This window comes from Scomber japonicus, chromosome 9, assembly GCF_027409825.1.
Source record: "Scomber japonicus isolate fScoJap1 chromosome 9, fScoJap1.pri, whole genome shotgun sequence".
Classification (NCBI taxonomy): Eukaryota; Metazoa; Chordata; class Actinopteri; order Scombriformes; family Scombridae; genus Scomber; species Scomber japonicus.
This window is the reverse complement of record NC_070586.1, coordinates 8,121,310-8,139,986: the sequence shown is the minus strand read 5'-3', so window position 1 is coordinate 8,139,986 and position 18,677 is coordinate 8,121,310. Positions and strand designations below refer to the sequence as shown.

The 18,677-nt window shown below is 39.8% G+C and overlaps 1 protein-coding gene across 1 annotated transcript in view; it reads left to right on the top strand.

Moving 5' to 3' along the window:
* The first annotated feature begins 3,511 nt into the window (after positions 1–3,511).
* cds1 (CDP-diacylglycerol synthase (phosphatidate cytidylyltransferase) 1) overlaps positions 3,512–18,677 on the top strand; it is a 51,955-nt gene continuing 36,789 nt past the window's right edge. The window contains exon 1 of the mRNA XM_053324961.1: positions 3,512–3,612. Coding sequence (XP_053180936.1) covers positions 3,532–3,612 — 81 coding nt within the window. The 5' untranslated portion in view covers positions 3,512–3,531. The remainder of the gene's footprint in view (positions 3,613–18,677) is intronic.

The window sequence follows — 18,677 nt, the reverse complement described above, 5'->3', positions numbered from 1 at the left end:
CTTCCTCCTTTCCTTCCTTCCTCCTGTCCTTCCTTGACCTGAGGACAACAGGAGGGTTAATATAGGCTATGTGTTTTATTATTTAGTTGATTATAGTATAGCATAGTTACTTCATGTTATCTTAAAATCCCAGTGAAGTTTAAAGTTTAAGTGCATTCAGTCATTTCATATAATTAAGTTTATTGTCAAATGATAAAAATCTAATTCTTTCATGAGATATCTTTGCCACAAGTGTTTTTTAAAGGATCATTGCAAAAAAAAGATCAGGTGATATCAGAATGTAATACCTGGTTTTGGTTTTGGCATCAACCCCAAAAGTGTAATACTGAGTACTTGTGTCACTTATTTAAACTCACCACTTTCTGTGTGTGTGTTCAGTAAACACGAAGCAGTTTAAAAAAAAACATCTGTCTTGTTTATTCATGTAAACGCAACCGCAAACTAAACAAACTCATAACATCACCTGTTCAGAGTGAAAGTCTCTCAAATTTGACTCAAACACGAGTAAACACGAGTTCTCAGTAAAACATATTTAAATACTAGTTAGAAATAAGATCAGATAAGAAGGTTTTTATCCTTTTTAAAGAATTGAATCATATTAATCTGCATGTATTCAGACGTTACTGTAAATATCATGGAGTAAAAGTTCCTTGCTTCCTTCCTTCCCTCCCTCCCTCCTTCCTTCCTTCCTTCCTTCCTTCCTTCCTTCCTTCCTTCCTTCCCCTTTCTTCCTCCCTTCTGTCCTTCTTTCTTCCCTTCCCTTCCTCCTTCCTTCCTCCGTTCCTTCCTTCCTTCCTTCCTTCATTCCTCCCTCATTCTCTCTTTCTTTCTTTCCTCCCTCTCTCTCTCCTACCTTCCTTCCTTCCTTCTTCTTTTCCTTTCTCCTTCCTTCCTTCCTTCCTTCCTTCCTTCCTTCCTTCCTTCCTTCCTACCTCCCTCCTTTCCTTCCTTATTCCTCCCTCTTGATCCAAATATAAGACGACCCTGATTATTCCTTTCCTTCCTTCCTTCCCTCCTTCCTTCCTCCCTCCTTTCCTTCCTCCCTTCTGTCCTTCCTCTTTTCCTTTCTCCTTCCTTCCTTCCTTCCTTCCTTCCTTCCTTCCTTCCTTCTTTCCTCCCTCCCTTCCTTCCTTCCTTCCTTCCTTCCTTCCTTCCTTCCTTCCTTCCTTCCTTCCTTCTTTCCTCCCTCCCTTCCTTCCTTCCTTCCCTCCCTCCCTCCCTCCTTCCTTCCTTCCTTCCTTCCTTCTTTCCTCCCTCCCTCATTCTCTCTTTCTTTCTTTCCTCCCTCTCTCTCTCCTACCTTCCTTCCTTCCTTCCTTCCTTCCTTCTTCTTTTCCTTTCTCCTTCCTTCCTTCCTTCCTCCCTCCCTTCCTTCCTTCCTTCCTTCCTTCCTTCTTTCCTCCCTCCCTTCCTTCCTTCCTTCCTTCCCTCCCTCCCTCCCTCCTTCCTTCCTTCCTTCCTTCCTTCTTTCCTCCCTCCCTCATTCTCTCTTTCTTTCTTTCCTCCCTCTCTCTCTCCTACCTTCCTTCCTTCCTTCCTTCTTCTTTTCCTTTCTCCTTCCTTCCTTCCTTCCTTCCTTCCTTTCTTCCTTCCTACCTCCCTCCTTTCCTTCCTTCTTCCTCCCTCTTGATCCAAATATAAGACGACCCTGATTATTCCTTTCCTTCCTTCCTTCCTTCCTTCCCTCCTTCCTTCCTCCCTCTTTTCCTTCCTCCCTTCTGTCCTTCCTCTTTTCCTTTCTCCTTCCTTCCTTCCTTCCTTCCTTTCTTCTGTCCTTCCTCCCTCCCTCCTTCCTTCCTTCCTTTCTTCCTGCCTTCCTCCCTCCCTTCCTTCCTTCCTTCCTTCCTTTCTCCTTCCTTCCTTCCTTCCTCTTTTCCTTTCTCCTTCCTTCCTTTCTTCCTTCCTTCCTTCCTTTCTTCCTTCCCTACAAAGTTATAATATCTCTCTCTGATAAATAGTGGAGGTAATATATAGAAAGTCTCACCAAATGTAAAACTCAAGTCCAATACCACTGTGTCAAAGCTTTGCATAAATGGCCCCTGAGGATAAAACACATGTAAAAGGAAAATCAACAAATGCTAAAAAAACAAAACATATTATAACACAAACATTAAAGTGCTGCACTGACAATTTAAACTGAAGTAAAAAAGGCTTTTAAAAGTAGATGTGAAGCTTATATGAAGCTCGTCAGTGGATATCTGACACATTTAAAAAAAAAATTTAGCATCAAATTCCCTCTTTAGTGTTCCTCTGTTGAGCTGTGGTGGAAGTATAGTTAAAAAAAAGAAGAGGGGCTTTGGCACTAGAACAGGGGTGTCAAACATGCGGCCCGCGGGCCAGAACCGGCCCACCGAGGGGTCCAATCCGGCCCACATTCCTTCTTTTCCTTCCTTCCTTCCATCTGTCCTTCCTACCTTCCTTTTTCCTTTCTTCCTTCTGTCCTTCCTTCCTCCCTTTCATCCTTCTGTACTTTCTTCCATCTGTCCTTCCTTCCTATCTTCCTTTTTCCTTTCTTCCTTCTGTCCTTCCTTCCTTCCTTCTTCCCTTCCTTTTTCCTTCTTCCCTTCCTTCTGTCTGTCTGTCCTTCCCCCTTTCGTCCTTCTGTCCTTCCTTCCTTCCATCTGTCCTTCTTACCTTCCTTCTGTCCTTCCTTCCTCCCTTTCATCCTTCTGTACTTTCTTCCTTCTGTCCTTCCTTCCTACCTTCCTTTTTTCCTTTCTTCCTTCCACCCTTCCTTCTTTCTGTCCTTCCTCCCTCCCTTCCTTCCTTCTTCCCTTCCTTCTGTCTGTCTGTCCTTCCTACCTTTCGTCCCTCCTTCCTTTTGTCTGTCTTTCTTTCCTTCCCTTCTTATTCCCTTCTTATTTCCTTCCTTCCTTCCTTCCTTCCTTCCTTCCTTCCTTCCTTCCTTCCTTCCATCTTTTTAATTATCTGGCCCACATGAGATCAATTTAGTCTGTATGTAGCCCTTGAATGAAAATGAGTTTGACACCCCTGCACTAAAAAGACAGTGACGTTGAAAGATATCTACTTGATTTAATTAATTTTAATTTATAATAATTTTTTGCATAAAAGGAGGACTGTGGATTTTGAAGGTATCTTCTAATAAAACAGGTTTTAATGTTAATTTAGGCTCCTGATAGTTGTTTTTAAAGAAAGATTTGTGAACTTTGTGAACTTGTTCTTTAGCTGAAATAAAAGAATAAAGTTTTGAAAAGTCCACCGGAAGCGTTCAGTCCTTGTTGCCAGAGTTTGACAGCAGGAGGAGCAAAGAAGAGCAGCGACTGCGGTCATATAAACAAACACACGCAGTGCCGGAGTCATCTATCTATCTGCAGCTTTTTATTATAGCATCCAAAACCAGGCTTTAAAATAAAAAAAAAAACAACAAGAAAAAAACAGGACTTTTATTATCTTAAATTAAACCCCCCTGCAGGATTTCACCCCCCTCTCTCTCTCTCTCCCTCTCTCTCTCTCTCTCTCCCTCCTTCCCTCCTCGGCTTATGTGACACATTACCCGAAACGAAGCGAAACATGACGGAGCTGAGGAAGCGAGGAGGAGGTGAAGGAGGAGGTGGAGGAGACCCTGACAGCACCGAGAATATCAGCGACAAGGTAAGCTGCACCGTGGCCGACACAGACGCACTGTTTTCGGGCTACACACACAGGAGACCTCCGCCCTCTGGCTCTCTGGTTGTTAGGGGAGGGGGGGTAAGTAGCCGAGGCTAGCCGGTGCAAGGGTAGCTGAGAGGCGGGGAGGCGGAGGGGGAGGGCTCGGTAGGCTAGTTAGTTAGCTGCTGGCTTCGGTGTTAGGGTTAAATTGGTGACCGTGTTAAATGGTGACTTTCTCATATTTAGCTACAACAGAGATGAATGAGTCTATTGAGCACACTTAAAGTTATATATATGGTTAGCATAACTTGGATATTCAACACAGATGAGTATGTATTGTTAAATAAAGGATTAAACAACAATTAGTGAAAGTCACCGGGTAACACGGTCACCAGTTAAACCGAAACACTCGAAACAGGTGTTGCGGTTTAGCTGGTGACCGTGTTAACTGGTGACTTTCACACATTAACAACAGAGATGAATGAGTCTGCTGAACACAATTCAACTTGGTTAGCATGATTTACATATTAAACACGGGTGAGTATGTATTTTTAAAGAAGGATTAAACTACAATTAGGGAGGACAGCTACGTGAAAGTCACCAGATAACACGGTCACCAGTTAAACCGTAGCACCGGTAATCCTGCATTCGGCTTCGGCTCACTCAGTGCTGCAGCTTCTTGTTTTCATTGCGACGTTTTCTGTGCACATCATGGCTGCAAAATGTCACATCTTACTGTCATCAATGAGCTAAGACTCATTAATTAATGTCCTGCTGGCTCAGTGAGAAAGTTGGGTTATTAGAGGTGATGCACGTCTAATAGGCTAATAATATTAATAAAAACGGCTTGAAGGGTTGTTTTTTAAGACTTAAAGGACAAGTTCACAATTTTCAAGTCACTCAGGAGCTTAAATTAACACTAAAACCAGTTTTTTTCTTGCTGTTATCTTCCTCTTCATACTGACTATTAATGCAAAGTGCAAAAACATGCATAGAAAAGTTTATCTGAAGCTCCAGTGTTACAGTCTTTCTAGTGCTAAAGTCCCTCTTTTTTGCTACATCTCAACAGGAAAATAAATATAATAACTAATAAATAAAACTTAATCCTAAAACAAAGTCTGTAAATGTGTCAGAGATCTACTTGATATGACTAACACAGACTGGTATGAGCAAGAGGAATGATTACAAACCTGTTTCTGAGTTCATTTAAATGCATCTGACCTGTTAAAGGTCACAAAATATTGTGAACTCGCCCTTTTTAAATGTATGATTAATTGTGTAATATAGGCTCCATTGTGCAGAGAGCTTGAACCTTGCACCATTGTATGTCACATCCAGCTGATTTATAGTGCTGTTGTTGTTTATTATGATGAAGGAGCTTCAGTAAGACGAGATGTAAGTGTGGCTATTTAAATATTTGCATTTGGTTTTGAATAGAAAACCGAAACTAAGAAAGAAAAGAAGATGTAGAATGAAATCTGTGCCTACAGCAATGCAGATGTAGTATAATACAAACCTCTTTGACAGCCTCTTTAGTGGGAGCCAAATGAAGTTTATAGATCTGAGCTGCAACGTTTTTTAGCAGATTCATCAGTTAAGTGATCGACAGGAAATGAATCAGCAACTATTTTTTGATGATTAATTAGCAAAAAAGTCAAACATCCACCAGTTCAAGCGTCTTTTAATTTGAAATTTTGCTGCATTTCAATCAGTTGAATATCTCACTGTGGCCATTTTTCCACTATTTCTTCACATTTAATCAACCAGCTGATTAAGTAAGAACCAAATCAATAAAGCAGCTTCTAGTTATAGATCGAGCTGATAATGAAATGAAGCTTTTTAGTGTACTTTTAAAGGTTTAAAGTATAATTGCTTAATGTTACCACTTCTTGTGCAATATCACACAACCTGGGAGTCAGAGTTTGGAGTTGACCCTCCTTCCTGAATCCACCGCTGCTAAAAACAGACTCACTCGTGGAACTGAAATACATTGATGACCACCTGACATGTACGTCTATGTCTATCTGCTGGGTGCAATTTGTAGGGGAGGGGGAGGAAGGGAGGGAAGGGAGGGATTCCCCCCCCCCTCCACTTCCTCCCCTATATATCCCTGCATCTGCCTAGTTATTTTTATCCTCATTAGGAAGGGGGGGGGGGGGGGCAAACAAGTTCATCCCCTCTCTCTTCTGCCTCACTCATAGACCTTTATAAGATATCTCAAATTGAAATAGACGTGAGTGGAGACAACATAAAAAAAAGAAAATCAGCAAACAGACTTTTTAAGTGTCAGCGCTCGACTGACAGTAGAGATGACGCGGCTATGAGGTTATGTGAGGATGACGCAGTAAAATGGACACAGATTTGGAGAAATGTGGGGTAAATAAAAAAAACAAAAACACCCAGAGTGGTGACACATCGCAGGAAAGCAGAAAAACATGACTGTAGCTTGTTTTTATTTTTTATGATGACAGCATGTTGTCATTAGTTTCTGTTTATTACTGAAGTTTGGCTGTTTGCCGCCACACACACACACACACACACACACACACACACACACACACACACACACACACACACAGAGAGAGAGCCGAACTAAACAGTGACTTGCAAGAAATGACATGAAGTGTTTTGGCACGTCTGGCTGAGCGGCGCTATCCACAGTACTGAAAGGTGAAAGGAGCGTCGAGGGCTTTAATGCTGGCTTGTTAAAGAAGCATTTACCCTATTTTTTTATTTTTGTTGTATATGATCACGTACATTATTATCATTATTATAATTCTTCTTATTATTACTATTATTATTATTATTATTATTGTTGTTATTGTTATTAACCATTTATTTTATTTTATTTTGAAAGTCCATTGAGGAGGAATGGTGTCGAAACATAAATAACATTTTATTTTATTTTGAAAAACCATTGGTGGAGGAATCCTCATTTATAATGGTGTCGAGAAACATAAACAGCAACACATAAAACAATATTAGGTAAAAGAAAATAAATAAATAAAAGAAAATATTAGGGAAAAATAAAAATAATATAAAATAAAATAATGAATTAATACAGTTAAACAGTTAAGTTAAAAACATTACATCCCTGAGATTGAATATATGACACTTCTTAACCCTCCTGTTGAAAGTGCAGCTTTCGTCCTCCCGCAGGTCAAAACTGACCTGATTTAATTTAAGGTTTTAAATTATCACCTAATTCTGTGTTAGACCTTTTTAGCCAACTTATTACCACCAGGTTTTACACATATTTTCTTTTTTTTTTTTGGAAATGATGGTCAACAGGTCTCATTTAGTCTCCATATATAATATCAGAGCCACACATCATTCATGTATCATCTCATCAGTCATTAATAAATTGGTGATTAATCTTTTAAACAAGGCTTTCAGAGAGCAGAGAGAGTTTAATCTTTAGTGTTTTATTCTTTTTATTGAATGGTGGTTTCTGAATTTTCAATAAAAATGTGAATCAGCTGCTCAAAAACAGTTTTAGCAAGTTGAAATATTTCCCTTTTTTTTGTATAATCTGAGTCACATGAGGATAAATCACCAGTTTCTGATGAAAAAGGAAAGTTTTAAGGTGTTTCTTCTTCTCTCAAATGTAAAAAATGGGTCAAATTAGTGTTAAATGAAATTATACCTCTTCTTTTTAAACTGCTGTTGTCCTGCTGCAAATGCATTAAAGAAGTGATACATATAATGACAGGTCTTGTGATGTATTTGTTATATATCTGTTGTTTGCAGCTATTATAATACTATAATCCACTTTGTGCTACTCTTCTCGACTCTCTCTCTCCTCCCAACCTGAAATGTTAATGCACTATGTTAACACTTGGAGATCAACACTTCCTGTATGAGGTTATTTTTATATTCTCTGTGGTCGGCTTTATTAAGGTTGGCGAATTGCTCCTTTAGATTAAGTTGACTCAAGCAACCTTCTTTTGGAAATATGTGGTTTAAAATTAAAATTAACTTCTGTTTTTATCCAGGTGGACCATGTTTGGTCTACTTTTCAGGGTCAAATTAGACCCATTTTTACATTTTGAGAGCTGTAGGTATGATTTTATTGTGAAATATAGGCTCCATTGTGCAGAGAGCTTGAACCTTGCACCATTTCATGTCACATCCAGCTCTCTCTCTCCTCCCAACCTGAAATGTTAATGCACTATGTTAACACTTGGAGATCAACACTTCCTGTATGAGGTTATTTTTATTCTCTCTGTGGTCGGCTTTATTAAGGTTGGCGAATTGCTCCTTTAGATTAATTTGACTCAAGCAACCTTTCTTTGGAAATATGTGGTTTAAAATGTAGGAGGGGTTTAATGAGGGAAGGGAAGGAAGGGAAGGAAGGAAGGTAGGAGGGAGGGAGGGAAGAAAGGACAGAAGGAAAGGAAGGGGGGAAGGAAGGAGGAAAGGAGGAAAGAAGGGAGGAAGGAAGGAAGGACGGAAGGAAGGAATTTTGATGATTAATTAGCAAAAACGTCAAAACAAAAAAGGAAGGTAGGAGGGAGGGAGGGAGGGAGGGAGGGAAGGAAAGGAGGAAGGAAGGTAGGAGGGAGGGAGGGAGGGAGGAAGGAAGGAAGGAAGGAAGGAAGGAAGGAAGGAGGACATAAAGAAGGGAGGAAGGAAGGAAGGACAGAAGGACAGAAAGAAGGGAGGAAGGAAGGACAGAAGGAAGGGAGGAAGGAAGGACAGAAAGAAGGGAGGAAGGAAGGAAGGACAGAAGGACAGAAAGAAGGGAGGAAGGAAGGAATTTATATGATCAATTAGCAAAAACGTCAAACACTAGTTCAAGCGTCTTTTATTTTGAAGTTTTGCTGTATTTCAATCAGTTGAATATCTCACTGTGGCCATAAAACATCCAATATTCTTCCTAATGTGACCCAATATACAAAAATATACATATTGGATACACACAATAATTACTTTAGTTGGACTTTTCAGGGTCAAATAAGACCCATTCTTACATTTTGAGAGCTGTAGGTATGATTAATTGTGTAATATAGGCTCCATTGTGCAGAGAGCTTGAACCTTGCACCATTGTATGTCACATCCAGCTGATTTATAGAGCTGTTGTTGTTTATTATGATGAAGGAGCTTCAGTAAGACGAGATGTATAAGTGTGCATTTTTTAAATATTTGCATTTGGTTTTGAATAGAAGACCGAAACTAAGAAAGAAAAGAAGATGCAGAATGAAATTTGTGCCTACAGCAATGCAGATGTAGTATAATACAAACCTCTTTGACAGCCTCTTTAGTGGGAGCCAAATGAAGTTTATAGATCTGAGCTGCAACGTTTTTTAGCAGATTCATCAGTTAAGTGATCGACAGGAAATGAATCAGCAACTATTTTTAACTAGGAAGGGAGAACGAAGAAAGGAAGGAAGGAAGGAAGGAAGGAGGGATGGAAGGAGGGAAGGGAAGGAAGGAAGGTAGGATGGAGGGAGGAAAGAAAGAAGGACGGAAAGAAGGGAGGGATGGAAGGAAGGAAGGAGGGAAGGAGGAAGGTAGGAGGGAGGGTGGAAGGTAGGAGGGAGGGAGGGAGGAAAGAAAGAAGGACAGAAGGGAGGAAGGAAGGTAGGAGGGAAGGGAAGGAAGGAAGGTAGGAGGGAGGGAGGGAGGGAGGGAGGGAAGGAAAGGAGGGAGGAAGGTAGGAGAGAGGGAAGGAAAGGAGGGAGGAAGGACAGAAGGAAGGGAGGAAGGAAGGAAGGACAGAAGGAAGGGAGGAAGGAAGGAAGGACAGAAGGAAGGAATTTTGATGATTAATTAGCGAAAACGTCAAACATCCAATAATTCAAGCGTCTTTTAATTTGAAATTCTGCTGTATTTCAATCAGTTGAATATCTATAATAATAAGTTCTCACCAATCAACATTAATACTTCCTTTACAAAAACAAAATATCGCTCACTTAAAAGAAAAAAGGCATTTTCTAAGAGAGATGTTAAAGAGTCAGTTTGGAGTGAATTTAGTTCACATAGTCACAGAAAATAAAGACTCTGACTCACAGGGAGGAGTTCTTCAATTACAGTAAAATGAACAAACTCCAAGTTGTTTCTTCATCTTTACGTCACTGTAATAATAATCAGATCAGTGAATTTATACTAAAAAGAGTTGAAACATGGCCAGTAATCCATTAGCTGCTCTCGAGGTCATGTGACTTTGTGTGTGTTACAAGCTGTTATTGTTTAAATTGAACACATATAACAAGATGAAGCAACTTTTTAGGTGTAACCCAGAGGTGTCAAACTCATTTTCATTCAAGGGCCACATACAGACCAATCTGATCTCATGTGGGCCGGATCATTAAAAAGAAGGAGGGAAAGAAGGAAGGAAATATGAAGGGAAGGAAGGAAAGACAGACAGACAAAAGGAAGGAGGGAAAAGGTAGGAAAGACAAATGGATGGAAGGAAGGAAGGGAGTACAGATGGAAGGAATGAAGGAAGGACAGAAAGGACAGAAGGGCGGAAGGTAGAAATGAAGGAAGGACAGACGGAAGGAAGGAAGAAATGAAGGAAGGACAGACAGAAGGAAGGAAGGTAGGACAGATGGATGGAAGGAAGGAAGGAAAGAAGGAAGGACAGGAGAAAGGAAGAAATGAAGGAAGGACAAAAGGAAAGCAGGAAGGACAGAAGGAAGGAAGGAACAAAGAAAGGAAAAAAGGAAGGAAGGAAGGAAGGACAGATGTAAGGAAGGAAAAGAACACAGAAAGGATAGTGGGCCGTATTGCTTCCCTCAGCGGGCCGGTTCTGGCCCGCGGGCCGCATGTTTGACACCCCTGGTGTAACCCAACCATAGAAACAATGCTGGGAAAGGAAATATTTTAACTTTTAAAGAGTTCAAACTGACTCCTCCTTCTTTCTGAAAAGCATTTAAAAAAAGGCTTGTTGTGCTCAGGTCAAGGAAGGGAAGGAAGGAAGTAAGGAAATGAGGAAGGAACGAAGGAAGGGAGGAAAGAGGAAGGAAGGAAGGAAGTTTGGAAAGAAGGAAATGAGGAAGGAACAAAGGAAGGGAAGAAAGAGGAAGGAATGAAGGAAGTGTGGAAAGAAGGAAATGAGGAAGGAACAAAGGAAGGGAGGAAAGGAGGAAAGGAGGAAAGAAGGAAGGAAGGAAGGGAGGAAGGAAAGAAGGAACAGTCAAAACAGACGGGTCAATTTGACCCAGGAGCAGAACAGGAGGGTTAATGTTGTCAGTGAGGAGGCGGCCACCACCACCAGTGCCGAGCAGACAGAGTTTAAACAGACATGACTCAGCCATATATCTGTGTCTTGTATTTGGAGGTTAAAGGATCACTTTGTTGTGTCACAGACCCCCTGCAGCAGCACCCAAACACATCATACTCACGGGACGCAAACTTTATATTTATATATTTATAAAGTGCTTTAGGCTGGAACATCCCACACACGCAGACACACACACATGCTTATATATATATATATATATATATATTCATACATCCCTCCCCTGCTGCTGCTGCTGTGTGTTATCTCTTCTCTACAAAGCTAATATTTACTTTCATTAACCCTCCTGTTGTCCTCGAGTCAAGGAAGGGAGGAAGGGAGGAAGGAAAGGAGGGAAGGAAAGGAGGGAGGGAGGAGGGATGGAAGGAAGGAAGGTAGGAAGGAAGGGAGGAAAGAAGGAAAGCAGGGAGGGAGGGAGGGAGGGAGGGAGAGAGGGAAGGAAGGAAAGAAAGAGAAAAGGAAGGGAGGAAGAAGGAAGGGAGGGAGGGAAGGACAGAAGGAAGGAAGGAAGGGAGGAAGTTAGGAAGGGAAGAAGAAGGAAGGAAAGGAGGGAGGGAGGAAGGAGGGAAGGAAGGAAGGAAGGGTTAGGGTTAGGAAGGAAGGAAGGAAGGAAGGGAGGAAGGTGGGAGAAAGGAAGGAGGGAGAGAGGAAAGAAGGACAGAAGGAAGGGAAGAAAGGAAGGAAGGAAGGAACAGTCAAAACAGACAGGGTCAATTTGATCCAGGAGGACAACACAAAGGTTAATTTGTGTGTGTGTGTGTGTGTGTGTGTGTGTGTGTGTGTGTGTGTGTGTGTGTGTGTGTGTGTGTGTGTGTGTGTGTGTGTGTGTGTGTGTGTGTGTGTGTGTGTGTGTGTAGCAGCGAGCTCTCTTCATGCTGTATGTTATCGGGACAGTTAGCGGCTGCTCAAGACTCCTCGTGACAGTTGACCTTGGTGGTGCTGTCTGCTGGCCGGCCGTCCGTCTCTGAAGCCTCCAGCAGCAGCAGCGGTGGTGGTAGTGATGATGATGATGATGATGATGATGATGATGGTGGTGGTGGTGGCAGCAGGCTGTTTAACGCTCTGCTGGTCGCTGCTTCATTCTGCACAGACCTCGTCAGACAGCAGAGAAAGTCTTTAAACGTTGTGGTCCTGCATTCAGATTAACCCTCCTGTTGTCCTAGAGTCAAGGAAGGAAGGAAGGGAGGAAGAAGGAAGGAAGGGAGGGAGGGAGGAAAGGAGGAGGGAATGAAAGAAGGAAGGAAGGAAGGGAAGGAGGAAAGGAGGAAGGAAAGAAAGGGGGAGGGAGGGAAGGAAGGAAGGAAGACGGAAGGAAAGGAAGAAGCAAAGGAGGAAGAAGGAGGGAAGGAGGAAGGAAAGAAAGGGAGAAAGAAGGAAGGAAAGGAGGTAAGGAAAGAAGGAGGGAGGGAAGGAAAGAAGGAGGGAGGGGGAAGGAAGGACAGAAGGAAGGAAGACAGGGTCAATTTGACCCGGGAGGACGATACGAGGGTTAAGGCTGCGACTAGTGTTGATGTATCTTTTACACAATCATGATACCAACACCGATCTAAGGATCCTTAACGTGATACTGATACCAACTGACTCCTTCATTCGATACCTATTACACATTTAGTGCTCTTGCTTTTATCCGGTGTAACAGGCGTGTAGCGAAGCCAATATTTGCGGTTCGAATCCCGGCCTGAGCTCCTTTGCTGCATGTCACACCCCCTTCTCTCTCCCATGTTTCCTGTCTGTCTACTTCTTAAATAAAGGCGTCTATGCCGAAAAAAAATTCATAAAAAGTCATATTTTCTGCTCTGGGTGCAAAAAAATGCCTGGGTATCATTTGATGGGAGTCGTTTTGATACTACTTGGTATTGATTTGTTTCAGTCAATACCTTAAAAGGCATAGAGAACCAATACCCAGCCCGAACTGTGGGTTAGGGTTAATTTCTCAATTTATCGTTTGATCTAAAAAACATAAAACGTTAAAGGATGCCCGTCACAATTTCTAAAAACCTGACGTACAGTGTTGAAATGTCTTATTTTGTCCAACCAACAGTCCAAAAAGTCAAAAATAGACCAAGAAAAGCCACATGTGAGAACCTAGAACCATCAAATATTTAGTCTTTATGCTTTAAATATTACTTAAAAGGTTAATGGACTGTCAAAATAGTTGTAGATTAATTTTGTGTCGATTTACTTTATTTGCTAACGTCAAGTATTTGTTGTTTTCAAATCTCGAGCTTCGCTTCATCAGCAAAATGTAAAAGACAGTATAGCTTTAAATGCTGTTGCTAGTGTGTGATTACAGGGTTAACAGCATTAGTTGGTCTGTTGGACTCTCACTTCAAAATATTTTGGCACCAGGTTAAACTCGCTGTGTAGTAATTATGAAAATGACGTCACCACTCCTAATCCTTCCTGCAGAGCTCTGATTGGCTCCGTTTGTTTTTGTTCAACTTGGTGAAACGGCCACGACAAACAAGACTACCTTGTATTTAATGCCAGTTGTAAAATGAAGGCTAACATAGCATGCTAGTTGTCTCTCTTGCCTTGTATTTAATGCCAGTTGTAAAATGAAGGCTAACATAGCATGCTAGTAGTCTGTCTTGCCTTGTAGTTAATGCCAGTTGCAAAATGAAGGCTAACATAGCATGCTAGTAATCTGTCTTGCCTTGTAGTTAATGCCAGTTGTAAAATGAAGGCTAACATAGCATGCTAGTAATCTGTCTTGCCTTGTAGGCTATTTAATGCCAGTTGTAAAATTAAGGCTAACATAGCATGCTAGTAGTCTGTCTTGCCTTGAATTGAATGCCAGTTGTAAAATGAAGGCTAACGTAGCATGCTAGTAGTCTGTATTGCCTTGTATTGAATGCTGGTTATAAAATTAAGGCTAACGTAGCATGCTAGTAGTCTGTATTGCCTTGTAGTTAATGCCAGTTGTAAAATGAAGGCTAACATAGCATGCTAGTAGTCTGTCTTGCCTTGTAGTTAATGCCAGTTGTAAAATTAAGGCTAACGTAGCATGCTAGTAGTCTGTCACCAAGTTGCTAAGTTGCTAGTGTGATATTAGACTAATTGATAAATGCTAATTATGCTAACCAGCTAAACGGTGCATGCACAACTACTAGAGTGTGTTAAACTGCATTTGTCCACCTGCCAAAAGGCTAATCACTATTCACATTTTGCCAGCCAGTCAGTAGATTACTATTAGGTGTTTATTTTGGCCTGTAAGTGAAGTAAATCTATCAGCCACTTACATATTTTACTAGCGATTGATGCTAATTTTTGCCCTTGTTGTATCCATGGTAACTGTACAAAGGTTAACATATGATAAACATTTGTATTTTAACATCCAATAGCAATAAATATGCTGTTGTGAACTGATGGCATTAACATTATTAACCTACCTTATACATTAATAATAATAATAATGAGCTTTACAGTGGTGTGCCGGCCTACAGATGTTTTTGTGTCTGCAGCAGAATGACCTTTTTCACTTTGTGCTGCAGCTGAGCAGAAAAAAAGCCGAGCTGCTGAAAGTTGCCGCCAGCAGCAGCAGCAGCAGCAGCAGACGCAGCAGCAGCAGTAAAGCTACTTCAGGTCAATGTTTGTTGCTGATTAGCCTAATTCCCAGCAGCAGCACGAGTGAGTGCATGTCGGCTACAGCTTACACACTGATCTGTGACCACAGACTTGGCTGCTCTCATCAGGTGTGCAGATCTGCTGAGAGGATACTGCAGTGTGTTTTTTTTTTCCTTTTATAGCATTTTATCACTGCTAAAATAAGCTATCCTCTTTCTTCTTTGTGCATTGCTGGTTATTATATTTATAAATAACCCAGCTGTAATTTTAGCCCACATAAAATTTCAGTAATACAAATGTTCAATGGTATTAAAATCAAAGCTAAATAGGAATACAATAGTTAACAAGTAATCTAATTTCTTGCCGATATTAGAAAGTAAAGCATTTCCGATATCGATATATTGGCTGATAATCTTATTTATACAGAATATAGGCTATATATATATACACATTTGTTTTTATAAGCACTTGTGGTAAAGATACTGTATGTAATGGAGGCATGATTATTTTACAGTTTAATAATAAACGCTGCACTGAAACAATAAGCTTCACTGGGAATTTAATAATCATAAATAATTTTTAAAAAAAGAAAAAGAAAAGAAAATATATTTACATGTATATTAAACTTTAATCAAGGAAAAGGATCAGATATACATAAAATGCTGTAAAATCAGTAAATACAATAAAATACAATATATCTATAAAAGGTCATTATAGGCCAATATATCAGTGAGGCTCTGTAACTAATAAGTCTGTTGCCATAATTTTAAAGGTTTGGTTGTGATTTCCAGTGTGACGTTTCCTCTTAAAAATGAGCCGAATGCTGGCAATCTTATACAGGTTGATTGATTTAAGATTTTGTTGTGTTTTAAAAGCACTTTACTGATAAATTTCCTGATCATAAATAAAAATATCAATTTAACAGAAACCAAAACTTTTGTCTCCACGCCAGTTTTTTTTTAAATTAACTTCTGGCCGTTTCTAGCATTTAAAACATGTGAGGTCCACTTTCACTCAGGCACACACACACACACACACACACACACACACACACACACACACACACACACACACACACACACACACACACACACAGAGCAGATACACAAACACACACACACACACACACACAGCAGATACACAGACACACACACACACACAGAGAAGACACGTATACACAGAGCAGACAGGCACGCACACAGAGCAGATACACACACACACACACACACACACACACACACAGCAGACACACACACACACACACACACAGCAGACACACACACAAACACACAGAGCAGATACAAACACACACACACACACACACACACACACACACACACACACACACAGAGCAGACACACACACATACACAGAGCAGATACACATACACACACACACAGCAGACACACACACACAGAGCAGACACACACACACACAGAGCAGACACACACACACACAGAGCAGACACACACACACACACACACACACACACAGAGCAGACACACACACACACACACACAGAGCAGACACACACACACACACACACAGAGCAGACACACACACACACACACACACAGAGCAGACACACACACACACACAGAGCAGACACACACACACACAGACAGAGCACATACACGCACACACACACAGACACAGAGCAGACACACACACACACACACACACACAGAGCAGATACAGACACACACACACAGACAGAGCACATACACACACACACACACACACACACAGACACAGAGCAGACACACACACACACACACACACGCACACACACACACACACACACACACACACACACACACACACACACACACACACACACAGAGCAGACAGCAGAGTTGAGAGGCAGCAATAATGATGCTCTTTACTCTAACTGAAATAAAACTTCCACAAGTAAAAAGTCAATAACATTTATTTATCAAACCACCTGATCAACAAGCAGTCTGTTTCCATGACTACCCCGTGTTATTCAGGGTCGCAGATTAACACCCATTAAATGCCAAATGCAGGTATATCTTCTATTTGGCGTGTAAATCTTCTGAAGGCAATCTGATCCACTGCCGGTTAAATGTTTGTACCGAAATAGCCGTGTAATAAAATTTGTGGCATGATTGCTCCGAGGAAATGACTCATGTTTGTCCATAAACACTGTCAATACACACAACATATGTATTCAGTATTAAACCTAATTGTTTTATAATGTGAATGAAATGTACTGAAACTGTTTTTTTTTTTTGCTGGTTAAAAAATAAGCTTAGCAGGTCACTCCAAAAAGTTAATACCTGCACTCTGGCAGTGGTTAACTTAATAGTGAAGCGTTAAAGATTAAACATTTTTTAAAAGTAGGTCACCTATGTTGTAGAAATGTGCAGTTATTTTTGTAATTGGTGACCTATGACTTGAGAAAAGGGTTGTAGATTCACCCAAAAACTGCTCTTAAGGTGGAATCTTACAATAACCAGACTCACTGCAAAAACTAGTTTTATTCTAAATATAATATATCTGCTATTTTAAAGTATTTAGTAGTATGATATTTTAGTGCCCTGTTGCTAGGGTAACATAGCAACAAGACAGGAAGATGCTTTTTTGAGCCCCATTTTTTTTACCATCCTTTCAGGCATCACTGCAGATAATAAGTAATAATGAAATGTAGTTTTTAGTCAAAGGCAGATCTCTAAAGTCCACCTTATGATGCATTTTGCAGGAAAATCAGATTTTATTTATTTTATTTTTTATTTATTTGTTTATTTAACAAGGATGATGGTAGTTAAACATTGTTCGCTTGCATATACTATGCATATTGTAGTGATGTAATGCTGGTTGAACATTAGCAGCACTTTTAATAAGCTAAAACCAAACCTGTTATATGAAAACTAGTCAAACTCCACTTCACTCAGTATTATTATTTATTTTATTGACATTTTAAATTTGTTTCCAGTGAGATATTATTGAGTGTTTGCTGTTGTAAACTTGACTGTTGCTTGCTTCTGTACTGTAGATAATAAGGAATAAGGAAATGTAGTTTTTAGTCAAAGGCAGATCTCTGAAGTCCACCTTATGATGCATTTTGCAGGGAAATCAGATATTGTAGTGATGTAATGCTGGTTGAACATTTGCAGAGTTTCACTTTTAATCAAAGTTGTTATATGTTAGTTTGACATGCATCTTTAAAACTAGTCAAACTCCACTTTACTCAGTATTATTATTTATTTTATTGACATTATAGATTTGTTTCCAGTGAGATATTAATTGAGTGTTTGCTGTTGTAGACTTGACTGTTGCTGCCGTAGAAACAGTATTTTTTAGTTTTATTTAATATATAATAAATCAAATCTGTTCCTTTTAATGCTTCAGGACACAGAGCTTACGTCATCGGTGAGCATATTTATTTCTCTTTTCTTCTTTCTGTCTGAGTGAACTGTAGATAAACTTGATCCTGTGTTGTTTTTTTTATTAATATTATAATAATAATAATGGTCCAAAATGATAAGATATGTAGTTTGTAGTCAAATAACCTCAAATCCCTGATTGCACATGACTCTATAAACATGTATAAACCTCTATGGAGCAATTTAAGGTATTTTTATGGGCTTCACATGCTGAGAGGAAACTGTTTTATTATATTTATATGATATTTTTATTATATGTATTATATTTACTACCTTTATGAAAGACAGAGGAGTGTAACAGAAATGTCTGAATGGGTAAATATGTAATTTTATTTTGTAAAATTTGAAGTTCATATGATCACAATAGTTTTAAAGCCTCATAATAATTCATTAATGATCACGTGTAATGGGTTTTTTATTCAGTTTTTTGAAGAGAAAAGATAATTTTTGCTTAATTAAATTATGAAATTACTTATTTTGCTTCTGCATTGGCAAGTTTCCTACTAAAATATATATCAATATCAGATACTATATGTAAAAAAATCACCCAAATATTAATACTTTCCTGCTTTTCAGCCATTAGAAGTTAAAAAAATACCCTGCCTGTGAAAATCCACCTGTGAAAGATAGTTTTCTGTTCATTTGGTGTCATGTTTCCACAGAGGATTTTCTCCATCTGCCTTTAAATAAAGAAAAAAAGAAAAAACAGAAACTAGATACTGGGTTTAAAGCAGCTGTAAAGTTTTGAGCCTCTTTTATCAAAGACAACAATGATTCTTGTGTTCATAGCTCATTTCCCATGAGCCTTTGATGGCCGCCTGTGGTTAAGACTTGAGGGAGGAAATGTT